Source organism: Coturnix japonica, chromosome 16 (assembly GCF_054131305.1).
Source record: "Coturnix japonica strain WE chromosome 16, WE-NBRP24, whole genome shotgun sequence".
Taxonomy (NCBI): Eukaryota; Metazoa; Chordata; class Aves; order Galliformes; family Phasianidae; genus Coturnix; species Coturnix japonica.
This window is the reverse complement of record NC_140678.1, coordinates 1053458-1079048: the sequence shown is the minus strand read 5'-3', so window position 1 is coordinate 1079048 and position 25591 is coordinate 1053458. Positions and strand designations below refer to the sequence as shown.

The following is a 25591-nucleotide window of genomic DNA, read 5'->3' as shown; positions in this document are numbered from 1 at the left end:
AGCTGTGCTCAACCTCAGAACCAGCCCTGTGTGCTTTGTGCAGCTCCTGGGGGCTGAGGGTCCAATGAGCACATCCTCATGCTCTTATTTAACAAGAATGGTTCCCATACAGTGGTGATAAGGGTTGATTTGTACCTGTGGATTCTGACCTCAGCGCTGAGCACCGTTGTACAAAGACCACCGCAGCGTGAAGACAAAGCAGAGGGCGTTTATTAGGCTTTGCTCTGAAAGTCGAGGCATTTCCAAGTCACACAGCTGAGAAATGGTTGTGCAAGAAGAGCAGCTGTTCCCATAGAGCAGCACCCACACCATGGGCACCTCACTGAGCTGTTTGCTGCGGCCGTGAGCCCAAATTAAATACAGCTTTAAACATGAAACCCTCCCTGAGGTGCCCAGATCTGAGAACCAGCACAAAACTTCTTCCACTTTCTTTTCAGATCAAAGATTTCTCGTTTGAAATAAGCCGTTTTACAAGCAGTCCTTCATTCGCTGAGGGGACTGAGGGCCCTCCAGGCAGGAATGAGCCTCACTGAACCACTCAAAGCAGCTGCTCCCTGTGCTGTCACCTTTATGCTTCTATACACATCAGCCAATGCAGCCCCACAGCTCTGGAGTGCCACCTAAACACCGTGTCTATGATTGTAAGACTACACACAGAGATTACACACACACACACACACACATACACAGCCTTTTAAAACAAATCTACTCAATGGATCCTACTTAAACAATATAATTTATGGTTTCCTTATAGCTCAAGAAGCTGAAACAGACTCCAAGTATTGCACAAACCCACCCAAGTGAAGTCCAGGTTCCACACGGACTTGTCAGGGTGTGCAGCCCCACAGCATTGGCCTTAACAGATGATGGGTTGTGGGTAAAAAGGTATAACATAATTCTGATGCCATCTGCATGCAGTTAAACGTGCACTGAAAACAAAACAGGCTGCTCTAAAAGGATCTTCTGCCTCCCCTACGCAGCAGGAAAAAGGCAGATCCTGATTGTTTTACATTCAGCTTGGGAAAAGAAAGCTTTGGTAAAGACACACCATACACTGTGAATGGACACGGTAAATGCGCTGCCCTTGTAAAAGGAAAAGGTAAAAATACAAAGCAGAGATCCACAGCAATCTCTGCACCTGAACACACACAGGAAAAACAGGCTGTGAGCACAATGCAGTAATAGGGCCCACAAATGTACAGGTGTCACCTCAGGAAGCTGCGTGGCTGCTGAGCCTCTTTTATTTCTGCAGAACCCTCGGAATCCATTGCAGGGAGCCCAGGCTGACAGAGCTGCACCAGGGGAAGTTTCCTACCACACCACATCACTGCCGAAGAGCGTTCTCTGTTGTCGTCGGTGTGTTTGCATCCATGTAGAACTCATCAATCAGCTCTTTGTATTTCTGTACCACCGCAGGTCTCTTCAGTTTCATCGTTGGGCCTGTGAGGAACACACAGCATGGGGTTATAACAGCGCCAGCAGCACAGACTGCAGCATTTTGGGACACCTCCACTGCCCCATCAATGCAAACAGCACAACCTGCAGCACGGCACCAAGGGCTGCTCAGCTCAGTGTTGTCAGGCAGAGCTGGGAAGTCCAGCATGACCCACCCATCCCTCCCAAAGGCCGTGACACAGCACAGCCACAGCAGGAGGGCCGCAGGTTACAGGCTCTGTTTGTGTTGCCTGTCCAACACCCTCTATACCCCCCTACACTCACCCAGCTCTCCACCACCGACAGAAAAGTCCTTCTCCAGAATGACCCACTTCTGGATTTTCTGAGCATTTGAGACAGCTCTCTTGTTGACTTCCGAAATCGCTGCCTGGATGGCTGCATAGATGGCCTTGTCTTTGCTGCTTGTGATTTCAGAGACTTTGGTAGCCTTGCTGCCCAGTTTTTGACAATATTCAATAGCTTCTGCAGTGAGGTCATCTCCGGGCTCCCCACTTTCTATATTTACAGTGCACTGCAACACAAGTGAGGGGAGGTCACTCCATGTTGTTAAAAACCCCTTCGCCCTGATAAGCACTCAGGCACAATCAAACCCACCTTGAGTGTCAGAAGCATAGCAAGGAATTTGGCTTTGTCTCCAACCAACATGGCATTGCTGATGAGGGGACAGGCCTCTTTTACAGCATCCTCAATTGGAACAGGAGGAATGTTCTCACCTCCTGCTGTGATGATGAGCTCTGGAAAACAATCAGATCTTGATTATTGCTTACAGCTTCCCTTTGCCTTCCTTCACAACCTGAAATGACTTCACAGCTCCTTTGTGGTGACACGGATCCAATGAGAAGCGTGTCCCAGCATCTGGAGAAGGCAGTGAACCAGAAAGACTCCAGCCAGGCTATGAGAGCTGAGACTGAGGTCTGCAAACGAGCAGCCATACAAGAAGCTGCTCGGATGCTTCATAGGTGTTTGCAGCTTAGGAACACAGGGTGTGCAGCACGAGCACCTCAGCACACAACCACAGCTCAGGCTGCAGGGAATTCAACCACCTTCCTCAGAAACTGAAGCCAAAAATCCACCGAGGCAGAGCAGAGTTTGTAAAGCTGCACATGGAGCAGAGCTGAGCCCGCCTTTCCTGACTGTCTTCTACTGATTTCTTAAAGCAGCCTCTTTGCACAACCATTTATCTCTTGTTCCTGATTAGAGCCTTTCATGGAATTAGATTTGTTTGGTGTTGGCCAAGAGCTGTTGTTGCTGCAAGCCATTTTCACAACAGCATTAAGCTTTGTTTTCTCTTACAGGTTAACCAGCAAAGCCAGCTGGAACTGGAGGGAGCCAGTGGGGCACACAAGGCAGCAAAGCTGCTGAGGAAATCAGAAGATTTCTGCCTTACTCTGCAGTCTCACATTGGTTCCAGAGGTCACATTTCTCCCTTCACAAGCCGTGTCACGTGCTTGATGGCAGCACACAAGGAGAAGTATCTCAATATTGTTCTGTGCAATCCACAGCCACGAAACTATCAGGGCTTGATGCATCCGACCCCAGCACTGCGTGACCCCAAGACAGAAGAGTGACAAGGTGCATTACCTTTAATCCTACCAGTGATGTAAATGAATCCATCTTTATCACGCTTGCCAAGGTCTCCTGAATGCAGCCAGCCATCTTTGTCAATTGCCTCTTTGGTTTTCTCCTCCATGTTCAAATAGCCCATAAAGATGTGCCTTCCTGCAAAGCAGATCTCCCCAGTGCCATCTGCATCTGGTTTATCAATCAGCGTCCGACAGCCGGCCATTTCCTTCCCACAGCTTCACCAAAGAGAACACAAACACAAACCCAAGGCTTTTTTCATCATTACTGCTTTTATATTTAGTAGCTGAACAGCAGAGTGAAATGACAGCTGTACCCACTCACCCCAAAGTGCCTGAACCAAACCAGGCAGCCTTAACTACAACTACTCCAATGGGGAACTGACAGATTTAAAAGGCATCTGCAGTGAGATGGGTGCTCACACACCTGGTGCTTCCACCCAATGCTCTCAGATACACCAGCTTTAAATAGAAGACTTATGCTCTTGGTGGCAAACTTCTACTGACAGTGGTGTTACTCTGCAGACCAAACCCATGGGGACTGAACGAGCCATTCAAATCCACAGAACAGTCTGACTGCATTTACTCATTTGACATTAAGGTGAACTGTGGGTTGAAGTCACTAATTCCCTCCTCCCACAAATCCTTTGCTTTCTCCTCAGTTCCCAGAGAATCCAGGCCAAATCTAAGTAATGCTGCCTTTGCCCTTGGCAGATCTCTTCATCTGCAGAACACGGCCAGAGGAATTGGCTCCCCAGAGACATCCCACTGACTGTGAGAAGCCAGGCACAGGAGAAACCTTAAAGTATCTTTGCTCCTCCCAGCAGAGCTGTGCTTACAGCAGTTATTTACCTGGTAAGCCTGAATGCTTGAGGTATGGAGACCGTGTGAGGCCCTGAGCTCTCACTCATGCCATACAGCTCGAACACGGGGATGTTCAGACTCAAGAAAAATTCCAGAGTCTCTCTGCTAATGGGAGCGGCTCCTGTGAAGCACTTGGTGCACCGATCCAGCCCAATGGCCTTCCGAACCTTTTTGTACACCAACTGCTTGGCCAGGCGGAAGTTCATCGGGACTTCAGAATACCTGTAGAAGGAAAATTATGACAGGATCTCATGTCAGAAAGCAAAACTTCTCCCTGGCCTCCTTTCATCCACCTCCTAATTTGCCTTCTTCAGTAAAAAAAGACAATAGAAATCACTCCTGCCTCCAACCCTTACTGCCCATCCTCTTGACCAACCATTTCATTTGGTTTTTAATTAAAGTCCGCTTGCCTGGCCTGTTACATGCAATGTAACTCCTCATTGGGTGCTAAAGTTCTCCGAATATTCACAACACCCCTTAAGTTAACTTGTAATTACCCGTTCATCCACTTCAGGTTTGTCTGCAGCCCCACTCCCTTGGCCCACATTGCCACTTTTCTTCGGAGCGTTGATGATTTCGCACCGACGGATTTCATTTTTTCCTCTATTTTTTCCCAGACACGAGGAACTCCTAAGAAGGCAGTCGGCCTCACCTCACGCAGGGTGTCCACCAGGGTGCCCTGAGAGGAAGAGAAGTGAACACAGCTCTCAAAACTGCTTTAATACAGACTCAGGTCAGCTCTGCTCAATAGCCAATGCCCACAGCTGCCATCAGCTCTTAAGGAATGGATTGTTAGCAGCTGAAGTGCAAACAGAGCAGCACTGAGCAATACCAGTTTTCTTCCTGCCATGTCCCATCATAGAGCCTCAGAAGCATTCCTGTTCTGCACTGGTTTTGACAAGACAGCAAGGGTCAACATTCTCTTCCCAGGGCACAGATTTAAAGGTGGGAGCAGTTTGCAATATGGACAGAGCAAATACAGCAAACACAAAGCTCAGCCAAAACATCAGAGCACAGAAGTGGTGCCAGATGAGACACCGAGGAGCTCCCAGTTGTGAAGTTCTTGGTCAGCTCATCCTGACATGTCATACAGACCCAAAAAGCAAAGGTCAGGCTGCCCGCACTCTTCAAACCAACAGACCCTTAAAGAGGAGCTCTGTCACTACACAAACAAACAATCTCATGATTCTGAAAGCTTTGTTAAGCCACCCAGGTTTGTATTCCAGTGCCCACTTCTATCTACACGCAGGTAGATTAGCAGAATTTTTTTTGTTATCTAGTATTTTTACCTTTAATGCATCTGGCTGAGCAAAGAAAACCTGTCCTCCAAATGTTATTGATAGCCAAATATCTATAATCTGCGCAGCAACATGACTGAGAGGCAGATAGCTGACCACCAGCTCTTGCTTTTCAGTAGCGTCCGTCAGCATTAAGGAACGTCCAGCTGCTAGTGGTGTCCATGTCAGCTGCAACAAGAACACAAGCCAGGATGAAGCAGCAGCTCTCAGCAGGTACAACACAGAACATGCAGCTCACAAATGAAGGCTATGACTTGCTGCGACCTCTGCCATCCCACAGCACCCACCCAGGGTCACAGTTCTCAGAATGGGCGCCCATACAAAGAGATACTCACATTGTCATGACTGAGCATTACTCCCTTTGGCTTTCCAGTTGTCCCTGAGGTATAAATCAAGGTACAGCACTGGTTTGGCTTCTGCGACTCTATGATGTTACGGAGCTGGGAATCTGGAACATCTTCACCGAGGTCCAAGAACTCTTTCCACTGTATAGAGAAGGGAACAACTTCATCACTTTATAGGCTATAATTCACAAACAAAATTAAGCCCAAGATGAAGAGTAAGAAACTGTGTTTCCCATGTTCAGTCCTGCAGCAGAATCTCTCAGCCTCACGATGTTTTCTGGCTGCCACAGGATGTGTGGAAAGAAACAGGAAAGGAGACAGATCTACCTTAAAGCTTCCCAGTCCTGCAGTAACCCAACATTTACAATCCAGTAAGATGCCAGTACTTACAGAATACAGGTTTGGTCTCTTCTCTTTTAGCTCTTCCCCATACTGGATGATAGCTTTCAAGTGAGGTAGTTTATGCTCAACCTGTGTTAGAAAGGGAGATTCATGAGAACGAGCAAACCCTGCTTGTTCCTTTTAATCCTAAGTAAACCACCACTTAACATGGTACTACTTGCCATTTGAAGTAAAGCTTAGAGAATTTCATCTGTGTTGTTGAAAAAGAAGAGGGAAGCCTCAGTAAATTCAGTAATCATTGGGACTGAGACATTGACAGTCAATATAGGGGATTCTCAATTGTTCATTCTGGCTTATTGTACTTGAAGCTCAAGGCTTTGCCATGCTGCAGAACCACCATTATCTTACAGTGAGATTTAGCATGAGTGACCACTCACCCAGCTCAAACAGGGCACACACATCAAATTGGCTTAATCAGTTCAACTCTGCTTTCAGATCCAGCATGTCCCTCATGTAGAAACCCTCCCACACCCACCAGAAGGACGCACTGCCTCCAGTCATCCAACAACTGTATTTACTTGTAAGATTTTCTGCAGCTGTGTATGGTTTTCCACAACCAGAATGTTGGCACTACAGTTCTCTGCTACATACTGACAGGCTTCAGGAGAGTTGGTAGTGTAGATCCCAACAGCAAGTCCACTGCAACAGAAAAGGGGGGAAAAAAAGAATTAATTCATAATAAAGAGAGTTCAGGTTCCAGCCATCCTCAAAACACAGCAGAACTTGCTTTGTTTTAAACCCCAAGCCCCTCCTCACATGAATAGCAGAATTAATATCTGAAGGCTAAAATAAAATTCACAGTGAGAAGCCAAAACTCATCTTACCCTGCAAAGATCGCTCCAATGTCAGCAAAAAACCACTCTGGGGAATTAAATCCCAGGATGCACACTCCATGGAAACGCTTCAGTCCCAGCTTGAAACAAAAGATAAGATTACAGCAATCTTGTTTTTCCTCTAAGAACACTTAATTCACAGATTAGTGCTGTGAGCACAATGTCAGGGGAAAAGCTCGTAATATTAAGTGTAGTAATTCACACACACTTCCCAAGACTTAGCGTGGAACCAATTAAAGTTTCATATCATCACACTGCCCAGCTACATCAGTAGGCAGGAGAGGAAAAAAATTAAAGGAAAAAGGAATTTTCTGGATTTGCTCAGGTCTGCATTTGATACAGTTGGCTCACTGACATGCACAGGGCTACAAAACTACAGGCTAAGTAGCTGTCAGCTCCCTTTGGGCTTGGAAGGTAAGAGGTTAAGTTAAACTACTGCTGCTGAGACATTTAGTCATTTAGTACAGGTTAGAGATGTCAGACACGAGTAATGACCAGAACAAGCTCTGATGGCAATTGGAGACACTTAGCTAGGAAATTCCAGCTGCTGAATTTCATGTCTTTAAATCTGCTTCAGCCATTCTTTGGTTTTGCACCACAGAGTGGAAGTGCATGCACTGGAAAATACCACAGCATGAGTGGAGGGAAAAAAAAAAGATGGTTTTAACTTCAGGAAATAAGACTTTCTAAAGATAAGAGAGGAAGTACACGTCATGTTGGTTTCTCTCCTGGAATATGCCTTAATATCCAGCAGCACAGGCAAATGGCTCAGCCAGTCTGAACATTAAGCTGGGCTCAAAGGGATTCCTTCAAGGTGATTTCTGGAAAGGTGACCATGTATGAGGCCAATGAGGGGCTGTACATGCCTCAAAGGCCTCTCCCTCAACATAACATGGAAACAGTTTGTATGTATGTACAAAAACTTTGCAGTAATCAACAAGATGTTCATGGCACGTTCAAATATTTTCCTGTCACTTTAAGTCTCATCTGCTTTCAGACAATTTGCAAGCTCAAGATACAGCTGACTGCAGCTGTTGCAGCAGTTACACTGGCTGAACACACATGTGGAGTGGAATCCAACTAAATCTCACCTTCAGAAAGCTTTTGGCTGTTTTCCAGCACTTGTCGTAGTACATCTTATATGTGAGTTTTACCCACTGGCCATTCTTCTTGTATGCAAGAGCATTATAATCACCGTATTTTCTAACAGCTTCTTGGAACAGATCATGAATAGTCTTTGGTGCCTCGCTGCCTATGCCCTCCTCATCCATCCTCAGTTTCACTTCTCCATCTTGTTGTGTTGTCCATATGCTGGAGGCTGGAGGTAGAGATCATTGTTCAACATCTCATACTTAGAAACTCCCTGCTGCCATAATAGAAATACAAACAGAAGCAAATGCTAACAGTCCCCCTTTTTTAAAATCATTGTTAATTAAAATAAGGACTGGAATACATGATTACCTGGTCAGTATGTGTTAGTCAGTGACATTAACCATCGTACTCCTTGGAGCACACTTGTGCTCTGAAGTCTGTGCTTACAGGTTTCTGGGCAGACCATCCTACACTTCTTCCATGGTTATGGTTTTGTAAATCACTCCCCCGTTTAGACAATAATTTTCTGCACATAACAGTAAATAAAAACAACTTTCACTTACCTGTCAGATCAATCTTCATCTGAGATCTCCCTGTCTTAGGATCTTCATTTGCCTCCATGCTGCAGACCTCAGCAGCTCTGCAAGGCAAAAGCAATTAGTGCTGGACAGGCACTGAGGAGGCTGAAGAATGCCTGAGGCAGGCTTGCTCCAACACTTAATTGTATTAATCCCTGTGTGTCAAACAAAGATCAGTGGTTCCTGACATTCTGTACTTGGGTTTATTACTTTTACTAGCTCAGGCTGCATGGATATAGGAACAAAACAGGCCCACCTAAGCAGGTGAGCAATCTTTGCCTGCTCTGTGTGCCTGAAACAGTCTGCAGCAGTGAGGAAGCTGAGGACAAAAACAAGCATGTAGATCTTGTGCTCTTCTCCTACCCATATCATTCAATTCTAAGTGAGGGCAGCAGCCCCCGAGGCCTTCCTGCTATGCAGTGCAGAACCACCCCAGTGACCCTTTGGGAAAATCCAGAGAGATTTCCTGCAGAAGGTAAGGCCAGCTGAGAGCAGGAAATTGATTTAGCAGGAAATCCTGTTCTTAGGTAATCCTAATAAAGTCAGTCCATCAGACTCCCACCAGATGTTTGTGAAGTAATTGAAAAGGCACTCTCAGATGTGTCCCCTTTACTTCAGCCATGCTCCTCAAGCAGCTTGCACTGTGGTTCCAGATGAAAGTGGCCTTCTGAAATCTGGCATTTGAGTCTCAGTGTTCTGCCCCCAGAACAACACCTCCCACCTCCAAACTACAGGCAGATGATACTTGTTCCCTACCCTGGCCAGACCCCACTTGTACCACCTTAGCACTAAGGCCCAAGTTTTGCTCAAACCAAGATTACATTCCAGAGAAACTACACTTCCACCTTGCCTTGTCAAACAGCCTTCATGGGGGTCTTCTGTCCAAGGGTGTCATGACAGAGTTTGTTCCTTTACACTATTACTCCCCCCATTGCAACACTGAGCGTGGGGCTCCCTTCAAGCACTCAGTGGTGTTCCAGAAGGGTCCTCCCATGACATCACAGAGTGGGCTCACCAAGTTCTGTCCATAGACACAGCTTTCTGACAAAAAGATGGCTCAGAAACTGTCACTAACCAGGCTACACTGAGTCCCATGCAAACCCTTTAGCCTAACCCCAGCAAGCTGCCAGCTAAGCCTCACGTTTGCTTGTCTTTCTGCTGGATCAAAGCAGAGATAAATCAGCCACAAAGCCCCACATGACTCTCAGTCTAAGCAGTAAATCGCTTCCCTCCAGTTTATGTTTTGTTTGAATTTCTAAGGGATATTAAACAATTATGGCTTTGGACACATGATAGGATTTGACAGCTACTCCTGTGTACTATCCAAAAGCAGAATCACTTCTACCTAATCTTCAAGCTATGAACCAGAGAATCATAAATCAGTTTCCTTTACTTCTCCCAAAGGGATTACAAGATCTTCCTCAGTACACATTTCTTTATCAGTGCTGAGAACAGTTTTCAGCACAGATCATCCTCCAGTTGCAGAAGGTCTGCATCATTTCTCCACCTGCTTTCGTGGGCAAAGCGTGGAAGTGACTCAATTATATGAGAAAAAAACAACAACCCTGAAGCCACTTCCCTTCTGGATTTTGATCTCATTGAATACAAGCTATGTGCTGTGCACACAGGTAATGACAGGAAAAATAAGCCAGTAAGATCTTAAGTTAGACAGACCTTGATGAGGAGCTGATGGTGATTTCATCCAGTGACACCTCGCCGTTCCCTTCAGCATCCACGTTGAGATAAGCCATGGGGGCTGGTTCTGCAAGTGTTGAACGTGCCTCTGTCTCACACAGCATTGTCCCTGTAGAAGTAGGTTTTAAATTAGGAGAGAATTGAATACTACAGTGAAATCAGCCTTAAATAATGGGACAAACCCAGAGCTGATGTGATTCAGGATTGCTGCATTTGCATTAAATATGGTAAATTCTATAATTAGACAAAGTGCTCTTCACGTTATGCCCAGTGCATTTGGAGAGCCTGATGAGAATCAGCTTACACATCCACTTAAAAACAAGTACGACAATAGAAAAAGCACAGCGAGGTTAACCTTTCCATTCTACACGCTTCTGCCCCAAACATTAAGGCTTTGCTCTCAGCCCTCCCCACATTCACCCACCGCAGTGCTCCGGCTCAGCCTTACAACGCATCGTCCACGCCTTTGTGCAGCTTCTCCTCCCGCAGCTTCTCTGAACCAGCGCCGATGCAAAACACCCTTTATTTTTAAACTAGCGCCCATGAGGCAGATCTGAAGCATCTTATGTCATGTGCTCCCTGCCTTGCAATTGGAAGCAGCCCGTCACCCCACACCGCCGCCTAATGAGGAAGCTCTGGCCCCACGCCTGCTTGCCACGCTCAGCTCTCGGGGTGGAGGAGGTTCAGGGTTCCTCTGTGTATGCCTGGGGCAGCTGGGGGGGGCTCAGCCCCCTGCAATCCATTTCCCTGGGGGTTTAAAAGCTCTTCTCATAAGAATCAGTGCCTGGCAGCCGCTGTGTGTTCAGCACTGCCTTCAGTCCTTTGTCATTAAGGGGTTTCATCATCTAAATGAAGTATTTTCTTACACTGAAAGCCACGCTGGTTTTATGTAAGGCTTTACACTCATCCAAAGCTTTTGATGCTCGCAGCCCAACAGGCCGAGCTTTAACTGCTCCTGTGAATTTGTAACCGATCAAAAGTGAACCTTCATCCTGATGAAAAGTGGATTTTAGCATGTTGTGTGGGGCCTCCATTAGGGCAGCGGAAAGCAGACAGTGTGAGGAGCACATCTGTCTGAATGATGATAGATAAAGGCAAAAGGGACTTTAAGGAATCAGATGTGACCAAACCGGGCCTGGAGGAAGAAGTGAGTGCAGCACCCTGCTTCTGACAGCAGTGGAGAAAGACACAACCAGCTACAACTGCCAGCGTGCAAACCTGCTTTCTTGGCCTCATCTGCACAAGCTGCAATTCCCGACTAAAAAAAAACAGTGCAATTCATAAGCAGCAGAGAGAGGGACGCCTCCAAAATCCCATCTCAGAAGCACTGGGTTAAGTGGCAAACGTTGCCCAATACCCCACTCTAGACTGAAACACCACAGCGGTTTGTTCTGTTCTTTGTATAATGCAGCTGGGAGAAAACAGGTGTTATCTCTGTAATGCAGCCCAGTGCTTGTCATACAGGGAAGCACGGGTATCGCTGCCTCCCCAGCCTGGAGGAACTCAAGCCCACGTCTAGAGGAGCGTGCCAGCTTCTGCATGGCACAGTGCCTGCCCTGGGTGCCACCAGCAGCCCTCTTTCAATGCCTCACCGTGATACCTGTTGAGAGCCCCACACCCTGGGGGCAACCCAGGGCATCTGGCTGATGGCTGTGGGCAATCCAGCTATGGCCCCATATTTTGTGATGCTTTGCTACAAGCACAGCTGTGCTGCACAAAGCATCCAGTGACGCACTCACTTCATTCCCACTGCAGCCCAATGGGTGGGGGAGTGGGATCAGGAATGATCACACTCTGCTTGTGGGGGAATGAACCCTCTGCAACATGCCACAGCTGTTAGAAACACGAAGAACACACACCCTGGTGAGAGAAAGCTCCCTTGTAATTACATCTGTGTGAAAGCATAAGTCATTTAACTACAAACTGCCCTCTGCTTTGAGCGTTATATCCGAGGAGACCTGTAAGTTTGTGAACTACTTAATGGAAACAACTCTGCTTCCAAAACAAAGTAAGTGTGACAGTGTGCACATGCAACAGGCAGAGCTACAGAGCCACAGGTTTCACTGATAATAGGATCTCAATATGCCTTTACTCAAAACACACTGAGAGCTTCAAAAACATCAGTTTGAATTAAGTTTATGTTCATCAGCCATCCTAACACTCACTACCACAAGGCTGCTCTGCTCCCTGCTGCTGGGTTCTTCTCATTTCCTCACGTGGACGGCACTCCTGAGCCTGCCCAGTCCTCACCATGACCATCACATCACCTCGCTGGGTATCTAGAAATAGAATCTCACCAAAACAGAAAGCTGGACTTCTTGTTTTCTCTGCAGATTTAGAAAGTGAGGAAGCAGAGCCTTTGCAACATGCTTTTCCCCTCTTAAACGTCACTTTTAAAGGCGCAGTGATAGCAGCTTTCTGAGCACTGTAACTTCTCCATGGGGCAGCCCTGGTTAAGAGCACAGCAATGTGATGATATGTGGGGCACCAAAGCCAGCCTGAGATGGGTGAGCCCACACCAAGCGGGGTGCACTGAGATCTGACTGCAGACACCAACCACACAGAGCCTCAGGTTAATGATGGCACCCGCAGCACGGATCCAGCTGCAGTGCCCTTTTACAGCCAGACCCAGGGCTGTGTGTGTCTGCTGGGCCCGTGTTACCTGGCTGTTCTTTCTGCCACGTAGGCCATCACATCGCAGCTTCATGCAGACGGCTGCTCCAGCAGGTCGGGGTGAATTCCCCGCCGTGACTCACGGGCTGCCTGCAGTTCCTCTTTCCTAAAGGACTACTCACTTTATGGGGCAACACGCATCTGTCTGCAGAAGGGAAATTCCCTCACTCACTCATAGTCAGAAAGCACAAAAATGCACATTTGGAGACTTCTGCTGTACCCAAAGCAGATTTCCTCTCTCCTTTTTACTAAGAATCAGAGCCAACCAACACCAAACACCCCAAATCCTCTCATTGCATTACAGCGTGGGCAGCAGCTCCTTCCTGCAGGACCTGCACAGCCCTGGAAGTCTGGGACTTTCTCACTCATTCCCCTCCACCCAGCAGCGAGCTCTCAATTCCCACCAGCTCACTGACAGCTCCCAGCACTCCAGCTCCATTTAAAAGCACCTCGTTCCTAAAAGGCAGCTTTAAGGAGCGCAGCCCCTCAGCCCGATCCCCCCACACTCATGATTCTCCTACAGCCAAAGCTTCTCCCACTCGGCTCCGTGCAGCCCCACAGCGGAACCCACCGACCCACCTACCTCTGGAGCAACCCCACCGAGACGTGACAACAGCGGCGGCGCCGCCACGCGGGTCCCTTTAGCGTGGGGAAGGGGGGCGTGGACTCCATCCGATCTGCTCGAAAGACATCATGGCCACACCCCCCCCACGAAGGTCACCCGCGGTTATTGAACCCACGCTGCAGAGAGACGTGGTGACAACGAGACATCGACAGGGCGAGAACACTCACCCCATGCCGGCTGCTGGGGAGGGGATGAGTCAGCCCCGTAACGAAACAGCGAGGAAGGGAAGGGGCTGGGGACAGCCCCACAACTGTTTCCTATCCGTGCTATAAAGGAAGAGAAGCGGTTCGATGGTTGCTCGCAGGAAACGGGCTCGTGGGTTGCACCGCAGCAGCCTGTGCTGCCCTGCGTCCCCCCTTTTGCTTCTTTTATTTGTATTAAAAGCGCTCAAAAAGCTCTTCTGTTCTCAGTTGTAAAGTTGCGTGACGGCCAATATAGCGTTCATCCCGATGGCCAAACAGCTGCATCCTCAACTGAGTTATTGCTGCTGTCCTGCCAGCACAGAGCAAGAATTGCCCAGCCTTGTTTTTCCTGCACATTCCTCTCCCCATTGCCTCCAACCTTGCAGAGATATTCCAACATCTCTGGCTCCCTGTGGTGCTCAGGACACAGCTCAGGTCCTGCCAGCAGCTCAGGGACACAGCTGGAGCAGCAGCAGGTGCAGAGGAGAGGACAGTGCTGAGAACATCACAGCTGCAAAACAGCCACAGCACGGAGCTGGGGCTGCCAAACCGGCCCCAGGAACCTCCCAAGGCGAGCTGTGCGGATTCACAAACCCAGGAGCTGTTGCTGTTGTGGCCGCCTGCCATCTCTTGCAGCATCTCCGCCCTGCCCCGGCTAGTTCACCTGCTCCTGTATAGCTCATCCATCTCCATCCAGATGGGGAATTAACTCTGGAGAGTGAGGGTACAGACACCACTGAATAATCACAGATTGGATTGGAAGGGACCTTGAAGAACAGCCAGTCCTATCCACCCCCCACCCCCAGTTGGTCTGGGGGTGCCCCTACCAGCTGAAGCTGTACAGGGCTCCATCCATGGCCTCAGGCACCCACAGCATTGGCCCTCACCACCCTCTGAGTAATGAATTTCATCCTCACATCCAACCTCAATCTCCCCTCTTTCAGTTTAAAGTAATTCCCTCTCGTCCTATCACTATCTGCCCCTGTAAAATAATAACAATCCATCTCCTTCCAGTTTATGAGCTCCCTTTAAGTACTGGCAGGCTGCAAATCCAGAGCTGTGGGTAGATCTGTGAAGTTAGCAGCCCACTGACCCCCTCACTCCAGTCATGCCTTAATTGTTAATCAGTACCTGCAGTGCTGACAAAGGGCAGAGAATTCTTGGAGACCCAAAAACAGATTCAGTGGCACAGCACAAAGGTTAACTGATGTGGCAGGAGTAACCAGTTCTATTTTGGATAATGGCCTGAGCCAGCAAACGACCTGGAGCAAACTGCTCTTTTTTTTCCTCTGTTTGTCTCTCAGACTGAGGTTGCAACACTCCAGAGGTGGATGTTGATGTGTCTGCAAAATTCAAAGCAAAGGGGACCACCAGCAAAGGACCAAATGAGAGCACAGTGCGTGATCCTGAGCTGCTTTGGCTGCCCGCAGACCAGCTTCCACCTCCTCCTAACAACGGGCACGGCTACACCAACTGTTGCTATTGACAGGCCTAACCCTTTCCAAACAAAGATGGAGTGGCCAAGCTTGAACTCCTGGGGCGGCAAATGCACCACAGTGGCTGCACCCTTTGTCAAGGATCACTTCTGCGGGCTCAACATTTACAGACAATTAACTCAAGTGGAGTCCCAGGGTTCTCACTTTCCAAGGCAACAAAAGCAGGTTGGCCCAAGTACGTCCAGGTAATAGGAACGCTGTACAGAAATGCTCACCTGGGCTGAGCTGCAGCTCTGCCTGCTGGGCCAGGTGACACCAAAAGCTCTTTGCAAGCAACAGCTGTTCAGATCACCAGCTTGAACCTGATCTCACTGAATTCTCATGCCATCAAAATTACAGCCAGCGTGAATTATATATACTGACAGACTGGGGCAGGGAGGAAGCATGAAATGCATGTCTTAGCCTTGCACTTCTATATCTGCTGCCTGCACAGACACTTGCAGACACAGAGTTGAAAGGATTTTATTCCAGTTTCTCATCTGATGCCAGTCAGCATAGCTCTGCAGAAGCCATGTGCTACAGCACGTCTCCTGCCAAGAGCAACAGCCAAAGCAAAGCTGTGTATTTTATAGTAAAGGCCCAGCTAGGTAAGCACAGGGCCTCCTGCTTGCATCTGTAAAGCACAACTAATGATCAATCTGTCTCAGGGCGTTAATGCAGATTTTCCACATTAACAAAGCTATCAAATCCTTGTATGGAGTTCTACCTTTAGGATGACACAGGGCTGAAGAATGGTCGTGTCTGAATCCCAAAGCACCAGGGATTGAGCACAGGGATCTGCTGGGGGAGAACAGGAAGAGTTCTTGGCTATAGAGTCTGGCTATGGAACAAGCTTCAAGAAAACACCAGGCATATCCAAAATATCCAAGAGATGCCAAAAAAGGTTAAAAACCCACCAGCACAGCAAGCCTTTCCCCTTTCAAGAAGCCTTTCCACTATTCTGTTGCTCTTAATAATGACAGAAGAGATGGTGGGAGAGGGAGATGGCTGCAAGTTAAGCAGCCTCAAGTTCTGCTGATAGTGCAGGCTCAGCTGAGGCGGTGTGCAACGCCATCAAGGGCAGAGATGGGAGAGATGTAGGATAAGAGCCTTAATATGATCCGGGATAAATGTAGATTGGGCCCCTGTACTTCATGCTTGTGCATGCCAGATCACCTGACTCCTGTTACAAAAACATTTCCTGTGACTTAGAAAATTCAGTCCACATTGTGGAAAAAAAAAGATAATAAATTCCATTTGCAAATTCTTTCCTATCTTAAGCAAAGAATCAGCTCTTAATACAGCTGTGGATGCATAGAGAAAGTGGAAATAAGTTCCTTGTTTAGGTAACTCATTCCCCATATGGAACAAGTCATATCTGCCCACTTACGCGACCCAAGGCAGTTTACACAACGTACCACTTTCATCACCCTTCCAGTTCATCCCTGGCATTGGATCTGTAAGCTATTCTGAGCTAGCAATCCTCTAATAAAGTTCACAAATTTCCAGCTCCAGAGTTACTGGTCACAAGTGACTCAACCCAAAGCATAGTTGAACCTCAGGTCAATGACCTGAAAGATAACAGAAGGGCTGGGGGCAGCCACTGCACTATTTCATCAGTTTCTACAGGAAGGAGAATGAATGCACTGAGAAAACAGCGCGGTAAATGAGTGATCACAAAGAAGGATGGGAGACAGAGGAGTTTGCTTACCACACAGGCATTTCTCAACTTCAACAGCACATGTTGTCATTCCCATCAACGACTTGTCACATCTTTCTGGTCACTGGAAGAGTCTACAGCAAGTAGGTGTAGGTATCGCTGGGGAACAGAAGAAAAACAACTCACTAAAATGCCAAATTAAGGTCTAGATTCGTATCAGCTGCACAGATCAGTGTAGCCTTAGCAAAGCCAGTCTTCCACAGGACACAGCAGTTGATAAGGTGACCTTTAGCTGGCTCAGTAAAACCTATTTACAACAACACGACCCCCCTACAGTTTGACTCTCATAAATAAAACTGTAGGAAACCAATACGTTTGTCCTGTCTGCCATAGGCACTTGTGTAAAATACATTACAAATGCATTCATGAAGGGTATCAGGATTGGAACTTCTTGTCTATGTGACTACACAGATGCTAGCTATCAGTTAGTTCCCTTTAAAGAACTTATATGTTCCCTAAAAACAACGCTAGGATGTTATTTTTACCCACAGGTGATTCCACTCTTCCAAAAGAATTTGATCCAAATTTAGATATATATAGAAGTTCCACATGGAAGAGCAGAGTTACTTCCAGAAAGGAAAACACAGCTGCATCTCAGGAACTTCTGTAAAGCATTACATCTTCCTCACTACTGCAGGATACAAACAGCAGGCTTGCTTTCCTGATTACAAAGTCAGTTGTTGCAATGGTGTCACAAGGTTTACCAGGCGTGCCTAGTCCAAAGCAGGATGAAATTGTGTCCTATCTGTCCTCAGCATTTAAACTGTGTTGTAACCAAAAAAAAGAGGATGAGCATGTAATTACAGTAGGACATAGAACTTGCACCTTCACTTAATTACAGCAGTCTAGATATTATCCTGTGTCCTTTAAGGCAACATAAACAGTGTATCTGCTGATAGTGAGCTGACGATACTTGGATTGCAATGCAATACCTATGCCCTAATAATTCAATCTTAAATGTTAATCCATAGGACTACTTATTATTATAAGCAATCTCACTAGGAAAAAAAAATAACAGAGCTTTAAAACGCTCATTCATAAATGCATTCAACTTACCCAGACAAACAACCCAAACCTTTCATTTTGTCACAGTTCAGGAAGGAAGAAGTGACCTGAAGCACTGAAAGCATTCACAGGATAGGCAGACCTCTTATCGCCCCCACTTACCTTAGCTACTGCTGCAGTTTATGGCATAGGTCAGCCTCACTTTGCTGCCTCCAGCTTTGCATGGAGCTGGACAAAGCTCCATGTATATGCACCTCTCTCCTGCAATGACAGATTTTGGCAGTAAGCTGGAGTGCAAAGATGAGGACAAGTGCACCAAAGATCACTACAGCTCATCTATCAAAGCCTTAAAGGCTCAGCTATACCTCACTTAAATACAACCCAGACTGTGTGCTGCTATCCTAGCAGACCACCAAGTAAAACCCAGCCCAGCAGTCCTTCCTACATTTGTGTGAGCAGAGTCAGCCACTTGAACCAGCAGATCACAGCTTTTAAAGACCCAGCAGGATAAGGAGTGAAGAGCTCATCCCAAGCTGCTGCCCCACAGCTGGTGGCTGCCAGCTCTGCTGATGTGCAAATATTTGCTAAGTCATTTCAGAACAAAAGTAACTGAAATGTCTTATGTAACATAAATAGCTTTCCTAAACTAGGGCACCCGATTTTACCTGATACTATTTTTGGTGATTTCTCATTTGCACCACCAAAATGCGTGAGAAGGTGGTGCAAATTTAGGGCAGTAATCATATCACCTGCATACCTATATCTGGAAGACATGCAGCCTCCTCCTTCACCCACAGCTTTGTTAGAAAGCTCATTCAGCAGATCCACCTTAGTACTATCCAGATTGAAAGCGATGAGATCTGGCATATGCAACAGGGACAAGAAAGAAGGGAAAAACTAATTCCAGGGACCAGCTTGACACAACAAATGACAGACAGGTCCTGATTAAAAATAGCAATCCTGTGATTATTATCCAGCCTCCCAGAATGGAGCTGGCTGACTTGCAGGGTTTAAAGTGCTTTATCAAAGGTTGTATGCTGGGCATTATTAAGCACTTTAGGTTACTGCTGGCAGGGTGAGACAGAGAAGCTCTGCTTTGGATTTCATGTCATAATTGACGCTTCTGAAAGCACGAGAACATATCAAAATGTTTTACACGTGTCTCACAGAGGTGCAGATTCCACAAGAGACATAAAACAGAAGAGAAGCCTGCCCTAAAAGCTGAAGTGATAACAGACCTGCAGCAACACATTGCAGGCAGAACTGAGCTGGGAAGGATTGCAGGTGCTTCTTAAGGATTTCATTAAGCTCTTAATAAATTTGAGCAGCGATCCAAAATAAACACGATGCAATTCAATATGACCAAATGCAAAGTACCCTGTTTAAGCAGGAATAAGTGACCATGTTACTGCAGGAGGAGAAACAACTACTTACAGAGCATTACTGTAGGACAGACCTGGATTTTTCTTAGCAAAAAACAAGAGAACTGGGGAGGAGAGAGAGCAAACCTCAAACACATCAGGTGCTATAAAGAAAAAGATGTGTTCCATGTTCCTGCAGTGTTCAGCCTCTCTGATTTATATTCTCCCTCACTTTCAATCTCTTTCTCCCCTTTTTCCAGTAACTCTGTTCCTGATATGTTAGGTAACAACATCAATAATCCTGTGGGTTTGGAGCTGACTGTGTTATTGGAGTCTCCATGGGTACAAATTCCACACGCTCCCTTGGCTCAGGCTCTGCCATCCTTTGCAGACAACGTTACAGAAACAAAACCATCGTGAAACCCTTTATACCGTGTCAATGTGATGCTTCTCCTTGTTCCTGTTAACATGTTGAATGGAGATTTTTCTCAGCACGCAGAGATTTCGCTGTGTTTCTCTGAGAGAAAAAGAAAGAAAACTCAGAAGTTTTCTGCCAAGCTTTATATAAAGATGCTGTTTTCCTTGGCAGCACCTGCTTTCAAAAACCATTCAAAGACTGAGCATGCATCAGTTTTCATTATACAGGGCTTGCTGCTGGAACTAAAATGAATGGGATAGGAAGCAGGGAGCACAGTGCTTCCCTCTCTGCTCCAAAGGGACAGACACAAAACAGCCACTGCCAACAACATAAAAATACCACTTACATCTCCCAACTACAGGCAGACACTGATGTGGTACCTGGTTTTCTCTATGCCAAAGCCCTGCAATGCCAATGACAGGACTGCAAATTTACCTGCTCCAGGCTGGCGCTGCGAGCTGCTCTCACTCACTGCAGCCAGTAGATGGCTCCTCAGTACACTCTTTTAGCTCCGTGCTCAGCAAAGACTTCCAGCTATGCAGCAGCAGCCCGAGCCAAGCGTTGTGTACACTGCTCCTTAGCTGGTGCACTAAAACTTGTGACAAAACATCAAGGAACACTTGTTGTTAAAGAGATAACTTGGTGCTGTGTGACAAATTATGCTGCTCCTGGCCTTATCCAACAGCATCCCCCAGGTCCAACTTCAAGCACTCCAATCTTATTATTCCACCCACAAAAGAAACGCAGCCCCTTTCTGGGGTGAGAAATGGAAGCTGTGCAAGTGCACGGGGCAATGCTGCACAATAATTTGCTTTTATTTCTAAAGAATTTGCATTAAAACAGGATTCTTGCTCCACGTCTGCATCAGCTGCCTGTGCTGCGCTCCATAATCCTCTGTTTGTTATTTGTGACTTCACAATTGGTCACTATGGGAACGATTTTGATGTCATGGAGAATTATTAGTTCAGGTAGGGAGAAATCAGCAGCAGAAGCAAACGAACTCTTTGGAAACAAAAGAACCTGTTTACATGCAAATGTTGCTGTGCGGAAGGGTGAGGGGAACAGAAATGCAGCTCATTCGAGGAGTCTGCTTCCAGCTTTTTGCCAGTTACCCACGAGCCAAGAGGAACTTGTCAATATTTAATATAGGGAAAAAGAAGAATAGCCTTAAAAAGAGGACACAGCTTGCTGGATTAATTTGTGTGGGGCCTCCAGATGCATCTATAGTATAAACCACAGGCTCACCTTGTGCTATGACAAGGGTAGATGACAGTCTGGGCTTTGGGGGAGAACAAGGGTCCCCCTCCTCAGCACTTACCATCCCCATGGTCCACAGAGCCCACCTGCAGGACAGAGGGCTGGTGCTGCTGTCTTTACATGGCAGAGATGGCTCTGTGCTCTCCCTGCTCTTCCAGGCCCCACAGAGCCCCTCTGTGTCCTCAGTCACCTCGGTGCCAACCTCATCCCAGTCACCTCACCCCCATCTCATCCCCAGCATCACAGTGTCCCAACATGGCCCCGCTCACCTCATCTCCCCACTAATTCCACCCCATTTTGCCCTCATCACCTCAAGTCCCTTCACTCCACCAGAGGTCCATAATCACCTCAGTACCCATCTCATCCCTGTCACCTCAGCTTTGTGTTTTCCCCACCACCTCAGCCCCACAATACCACCATTATACCACCATTATCCCACCCCCATCACCTCAGCCCCTCACTACCACAGCTCCATCTCATCACCTCAGTTTCCCCACTCACATCCTCGCATTATTCCCTCCTACCTCAGCTCCATCCTGTCTCCATCACCTCAGCCCCTCATTACCACCATTATCCCACCCCCATCTCCCCCATCACCTCAGCCCCTCACTACCTCAGCTCCATCTTATCACCTCAGTATCCCCACATTATTCCCCCCTACCTCAGCTCCATCCTGTCCCCATCACCTCAGCCCCTCGCTACCTCAGCTCCATCTCATCACCTCAGCTCCATCTCATCACCTCAGCATCCCCACTCACTTCATCCCCACATTACCCCCCCAACTCATCTCCATCACCTCAGTCCCGTCACTTTTTCACCCCAAATCACCTCACCCCCATCTCATCCCCATCACCCATCGCTCCCTTTCCCCTCCCTCCTCACATCACCTCCCGCCCTCCCTCCTCCCGCCAGAGCGCTAAAACGCCCGCCAACTCTTAGCCCCGCCCCCCCTTCGCTACCATTGGCTAATCCTCACAACACCCCCGCCTACTTTTTTGATCGACAGCCTCTAAGCCAATCAACGGCTCCATAGAGCCGGCCACGCCCCCTATAAGAACGGGCGGGGCAGTGCGGTGACGCGCAGGGAGAGGGTAGCAACAGTTGCTTCGAGACCCGGCGCCAGGCGCCATAGTGACCGTAGCCCTGGAGACTGTTCCTTGCCAACGGGAGCGGCGCTCAGCCCCGGCGGCCGGAGCACAGCGGAGCCCAGCGGGGAGAGCAGGTGAGTGGAGTATGGAGCCGGTTGAAGCTTTATGTTACTTAAAAGAAGGGGTGGTGGAATGGGACGGGCCCGGTGTGTGCGGTGTCCCGCTGCGGAGCGGGGTGAGGCCTCGGCCGGGCGCTGTGGGGTGAAGGAGCCGCTCAGGGCCCGTTCCCCATAAGGAAATAGTGCTTGGAAGGGGAGTGACAACTTGTGCCCTCTTTGCTGTGGGGAATGTATGTGTTTATTGCTTTGGTTTCTAGTTTATCGGGATCTTTTGTGTTGTAAGCGTTAAAAGAGTTCGGCTCGGAGCCGAGTTTTGTGTGGGAACAACGTGAACAACGAGGGAAATAAAGAGTGGAGGGTGAGCTGGGATCCGGGGACGGGAGCGGCTCTAAGGGCGGGGAGCAGCCGACACCGCCCGCTTCGTCCCGGCCGCTGTAATAAAGCACGTTGAGCCGAGCGGGGCTGTGAGTCTCTATGTGTCTCTATGTATCTCTCTGTGTCTTTCTGTGTCTCTCTATGTGCCTGTTCCTGCTCTGGGATCCAGTCTTTCCCTTCTTTGACTTAAGGGATGGATGTGATTCTCGGTTGTGCTTCTGGAGGAAGCAAACTGTACTTAGTTAAAGCCGGGATAAAGTGGAACTTGGAGAAACGCTTGGTGTTTTTTAGTCCTTAAAGTGACCACGCTCAGCTTCAGAGCCATTGGTTGGCTGTGGTTTTCTCATCCGCTCCAAGCCAAACTTTGCAGCTCTCAGCTACAAACCCTTAGGGAACACGGAGCTATTGCTGATATGGGGGGGGGGAGGGAAGAAAGAAAACAGAAATCAATCAAAACGTAAAGCTCCAGCAACCTGAAGCTCATTCTGCTCTGTGTGACTTCCTGCAAGCGTTTGCTTGAGCTCAAGATGAACCCATCCCCTCGCAGGACTGAGCTGCGATGCTGACATCAGTGCTGGGATAGGGGGGGGGCTCCCAGGGAGGCTTTGCTGTTTCATTTTGAAAGTCCTATGTAATAAAAAGAGAGAAAAGAAAGCTGTCTCCTTAGCTCTCCATATCGCTGTCCTAAGGGGTGTAACATTAGTTTGAACCTTGCTGGTCACCTTATATTTTGCCTCTAGGGGCTGTGAGCTTTTTATTCTAAGCCTTGAGAGTTGGAGTTCTCAAAGCTGTTCCTGTACTGCAGGGCTTGGGAATGCCTATCTTTCCAAAGGGAACTTGGGATCCTTGTGTATGTGTAGGATCTTGGCCTAAGGGGTAAAAACACTTGCAAAAGTGAGGGTTGACAGCTGGAATTTCTTTGTCCCTACTTGTCTTCTGCATAATGGGAAAAATACCAGTGAATCCAAGGGATGATCAGGAGCATCCAGTGCTACAGAGGAACGCCAGGTCTGTCAGGCTTCCCAGTGGTTCCCATGGGCAGTCCTTGCTTTGCATTTCCTGCTGTGCCATTGACACACAGTCATCATTAACTTGTGTGTTAGATAGATACCTGTGTGCGTGTGTACTTGCGTGGTGAGACAGCAGAAATACACTTCTTGTATCCGTGTGAGTGTGAAATGGTAATTTAAGGCTGTAATTTATGAAGACATGAGCAGCTATTACCTCCAATGGCACTGACAGATGCCACGTGTCCTTGCTGTCTTTTGGGGTAAATTAGAACCATGGCATGGCTTGTGTTGGAAGAGGTCCTAAATTATGCCTAAACCCAAGACCTGCTGTGGGCTGCTTGCCCACCACCAGCTCAGGCTGCCCAGGGCCCCATCCAACCTGGCCTTGGGCTCCTCCAGAGATGGGGCACCCATAGCTTCTCTGGACAGCATCACTACCCTCATGATGAGGACTTTCTTTCTAATATCCTGTCTAAGCACACTTTCTTTCGATTCAAATCCATTATCCTTGTCCTGTCGCTGCACCCCCTGATAAAGAGTTCCTCCCCAGCTTTCCTATGGCCCTTTTTAGGTCACAAGGCTGCAGTGAAGTTTCCCAGTTGCCTTTTCTTCTCCAGCCTGAACAACACCAGCCCTCATTGTGGCTCTACACCAGAGGTGCTGCATCCTCTGAGCATCCTCCTGGCCTCCTCTGCACCCCCTCCATCAGCTCCACATCCTTCTTGTGCTTCCTCATTCATTGCCACTAAAAGTAAGTCCTGCACTCGTTGCCATTCCTTTTCCTACACCTTTTGTGACAAAACGTCTTCAGAGCTGCCATCAATTTAGAGCTTCAGTCAGCGCAGCTTTTCCTGGCTCCATCAAAGTGAAATAGATGGCGCCAGTCATTGTCTTTAAATAGTCTCATACTTGTAACACCTCGGAGCATTGACAGCTGCTAAGTTGAATCAGAACACGGTTTTGCTTTTAATACAGGCCTATAAACAAAGCTGATTTAATGCATCTTAGCATATTTCCCCCGTTCTGTTCTAATGCTCTAAATCTAAGTGCATCCCGCAGCGTTGCACAGTCACACAACAGGGAGGGCAGTGCTGATTCAACAGGCTTATCTTACAGCCAAACTTTCTGCTGGAGGCAGCCGAGTTATATTTAAACCAGTTTCCCCCCCTTTCCCTCCCATGAAACAAATGCCAGCACTGCTAACACTGGGCAGCTGCAGCCTGACCTGTGGGCCCGAGCACCGTGTGTGCAGCCCCGAGGTGTGGGGTTGTGTTTCTCCTATTTGAAATGCACACGGGCTTTCTCTCTGTGATCCCTGCTCTGAGAGGGGGTGGTTTGTTTTGTTTGTGCTGGCAGTGCTTTATTCCTGTGTTCAAACATTCACAAATCCACCTTATTGTCTAAGAATGCGCTGGCTTGCTGGTGGTAGGCTGTCTGGCTAAGTAATGTGCGAACTAATTATGCCATAAATACATAAATAGGTAATGAAAATGGATTCAGTGCAAGCCACGTACCTCTTAATTCACTGAAGAATCCTTTTGTGAGGGTACTAACTACAAATAATCACTTTCCATAACACAGCACGGAGATACATCAGTGCACATTGTTACACAAACTGTGTAACAAATAAACAGAACAAGCAGCACCTCCAGCTTTGGGCCGGGTATTGATGAATGGTAGCTATGATTGTGATACAGTGTGCATCGTTCAGCTGGCTTGTTAAAACAGTGCTTGGTGTGGACGTGGAACTTCATGTCAGTGACTTAAAGTCTTCCTCCCCCAATGAGATCCAGCTTATCATGCTGGGTATAGACAGCATCCATCCAGCACTGAGTTTACAAGGAGAAGCACGAGAAGCACTTCCCATAGAGAGCTCTATGAACTGTTTTGGTTTTCTTAGTCTGATGTTACACAGGACTTAAGGGCTGTAGAAGTGCCAGATGAAGGCATCTGAAAAGCAGCTCAAAGGTGATTGCTGAGTGTGCTTTTCCTCTAAGTGAGATTTGCTATTAGTAAATTAAGAATTTCTTTCTCAGTGTTTAACAAACCCCAAAGAAGTCTCAGCATAAGACAAATGAATCCTAGTGACAAAGCTGTGAAAGAAATTGGCAACTGCCAATTTGTTATAGTTGCTTTCAAAGA

At 47.6% G+C, this 25591-nt stretch overlaps 2 protein-coding genes across 19 annotated transcripts in view; one reads left to right on the top strand and one right to left on the bottom strand.

The window, feature by feature from the left end:
• Nucleotides 1-188: 188 nt before the first annotated feature.
• ACSBG2 (acyl-CoA synthetase bubblegum family member 2) lies at nt 189-20061 on the bottom strand. 9 transcript variants are annotated; one of them, XM_085517595.1, is made up of 18 exons: nt 20036-20061; nt 19615-19699; nt 17984-18082; nt 16808-16915; nt 10121-10250; nt 8432-8508; nt 7868-8094; nt 6768-6856; nt 6462-6582; nt 5932-6012; nt 5533-5682; nt 5189-5365; nt 4397-4578; nt 3888-4121; nt 3037-3254; nt 2050-2189; nt 1720-1966; nt 189-1440 (listed from the first exon to the last, which is right to left on the bottom strand). In XM_085517595.1, the coding sequence occupies exons 4-18, from the start codon at nt 16851-16853 to the stop codon at nt 1325-1327; spliced, it is 2235 nt and encodes a 744-aa protein (XP_085373721.1). In that variant the 5' UTR covers nt 16854-16915; nt 17984-18082; nt 19615-19699; nt 20036-20061; the 3' UTR covers nt 189-1324. The 9 variants fall into 9 exon arrangements, with proteins under 9 accessions (XP_085373721.1, XP_032296826.2, XP_085373720.1 ...); XM_032440935.2 differs by lacking the exons at nt 19615-19699; nt 20036-20061 and adding exons at nt 15824-15894; nt 18267-18384; XM_085517594.1 differs by lacking the exons at nt 19615-19699; nt 20036-20061 and adding an exon at nt 15824-15897 and having other exon boundaries at nt 17984-18077.
• Nucleotides 20062-21920: 1859 nt separating this feature from the next.
• The window catches only part of RFX2 (regulatory factor X2), a 41150-nt gene continuing 37479 nt past the window's right edge, over nt 21921-25591 (top strand). For 3 of the 10 annotated variants that reach the window (XM_085517336.1, XM_085517334.1, XM_085517331.1), the window contains exon 1: nt 21941-22079. The gene's annotated coding sequence lies outside the window, so the exon portion shown is untranslated. Of the gene's footprint in view, nt 22080-25591 lie in introns of all 10 variants that reach the window. The other 7 variants (XM_032440972.2, XM_015886647.3, XM_085517332.1 and 4 more) reach the window with 5 other exon arrangements.

What these genes read in the sequence shown, in the direction of transcription:
- ACSBG2 (XM_085517594.1), bottom strand. An exon ending in AGCCCTGTGTCATCCTAAAG is followed by an intron (nt 10,251 to 15,823) that starts GTAGAACTCCAT and finishes CTACTTCTACAG; the next exon opens with GGACAATGCTGTGTGAGACA. An exon ending in TAATGCTCAGTCATGACAAT is followed by an intron (nt 5,366 to 5,532) that starts GTGAGTATCTCT and finishes TTCTTGTTGCAG; the next exon opens with CTGACATGGACACCACTAGC.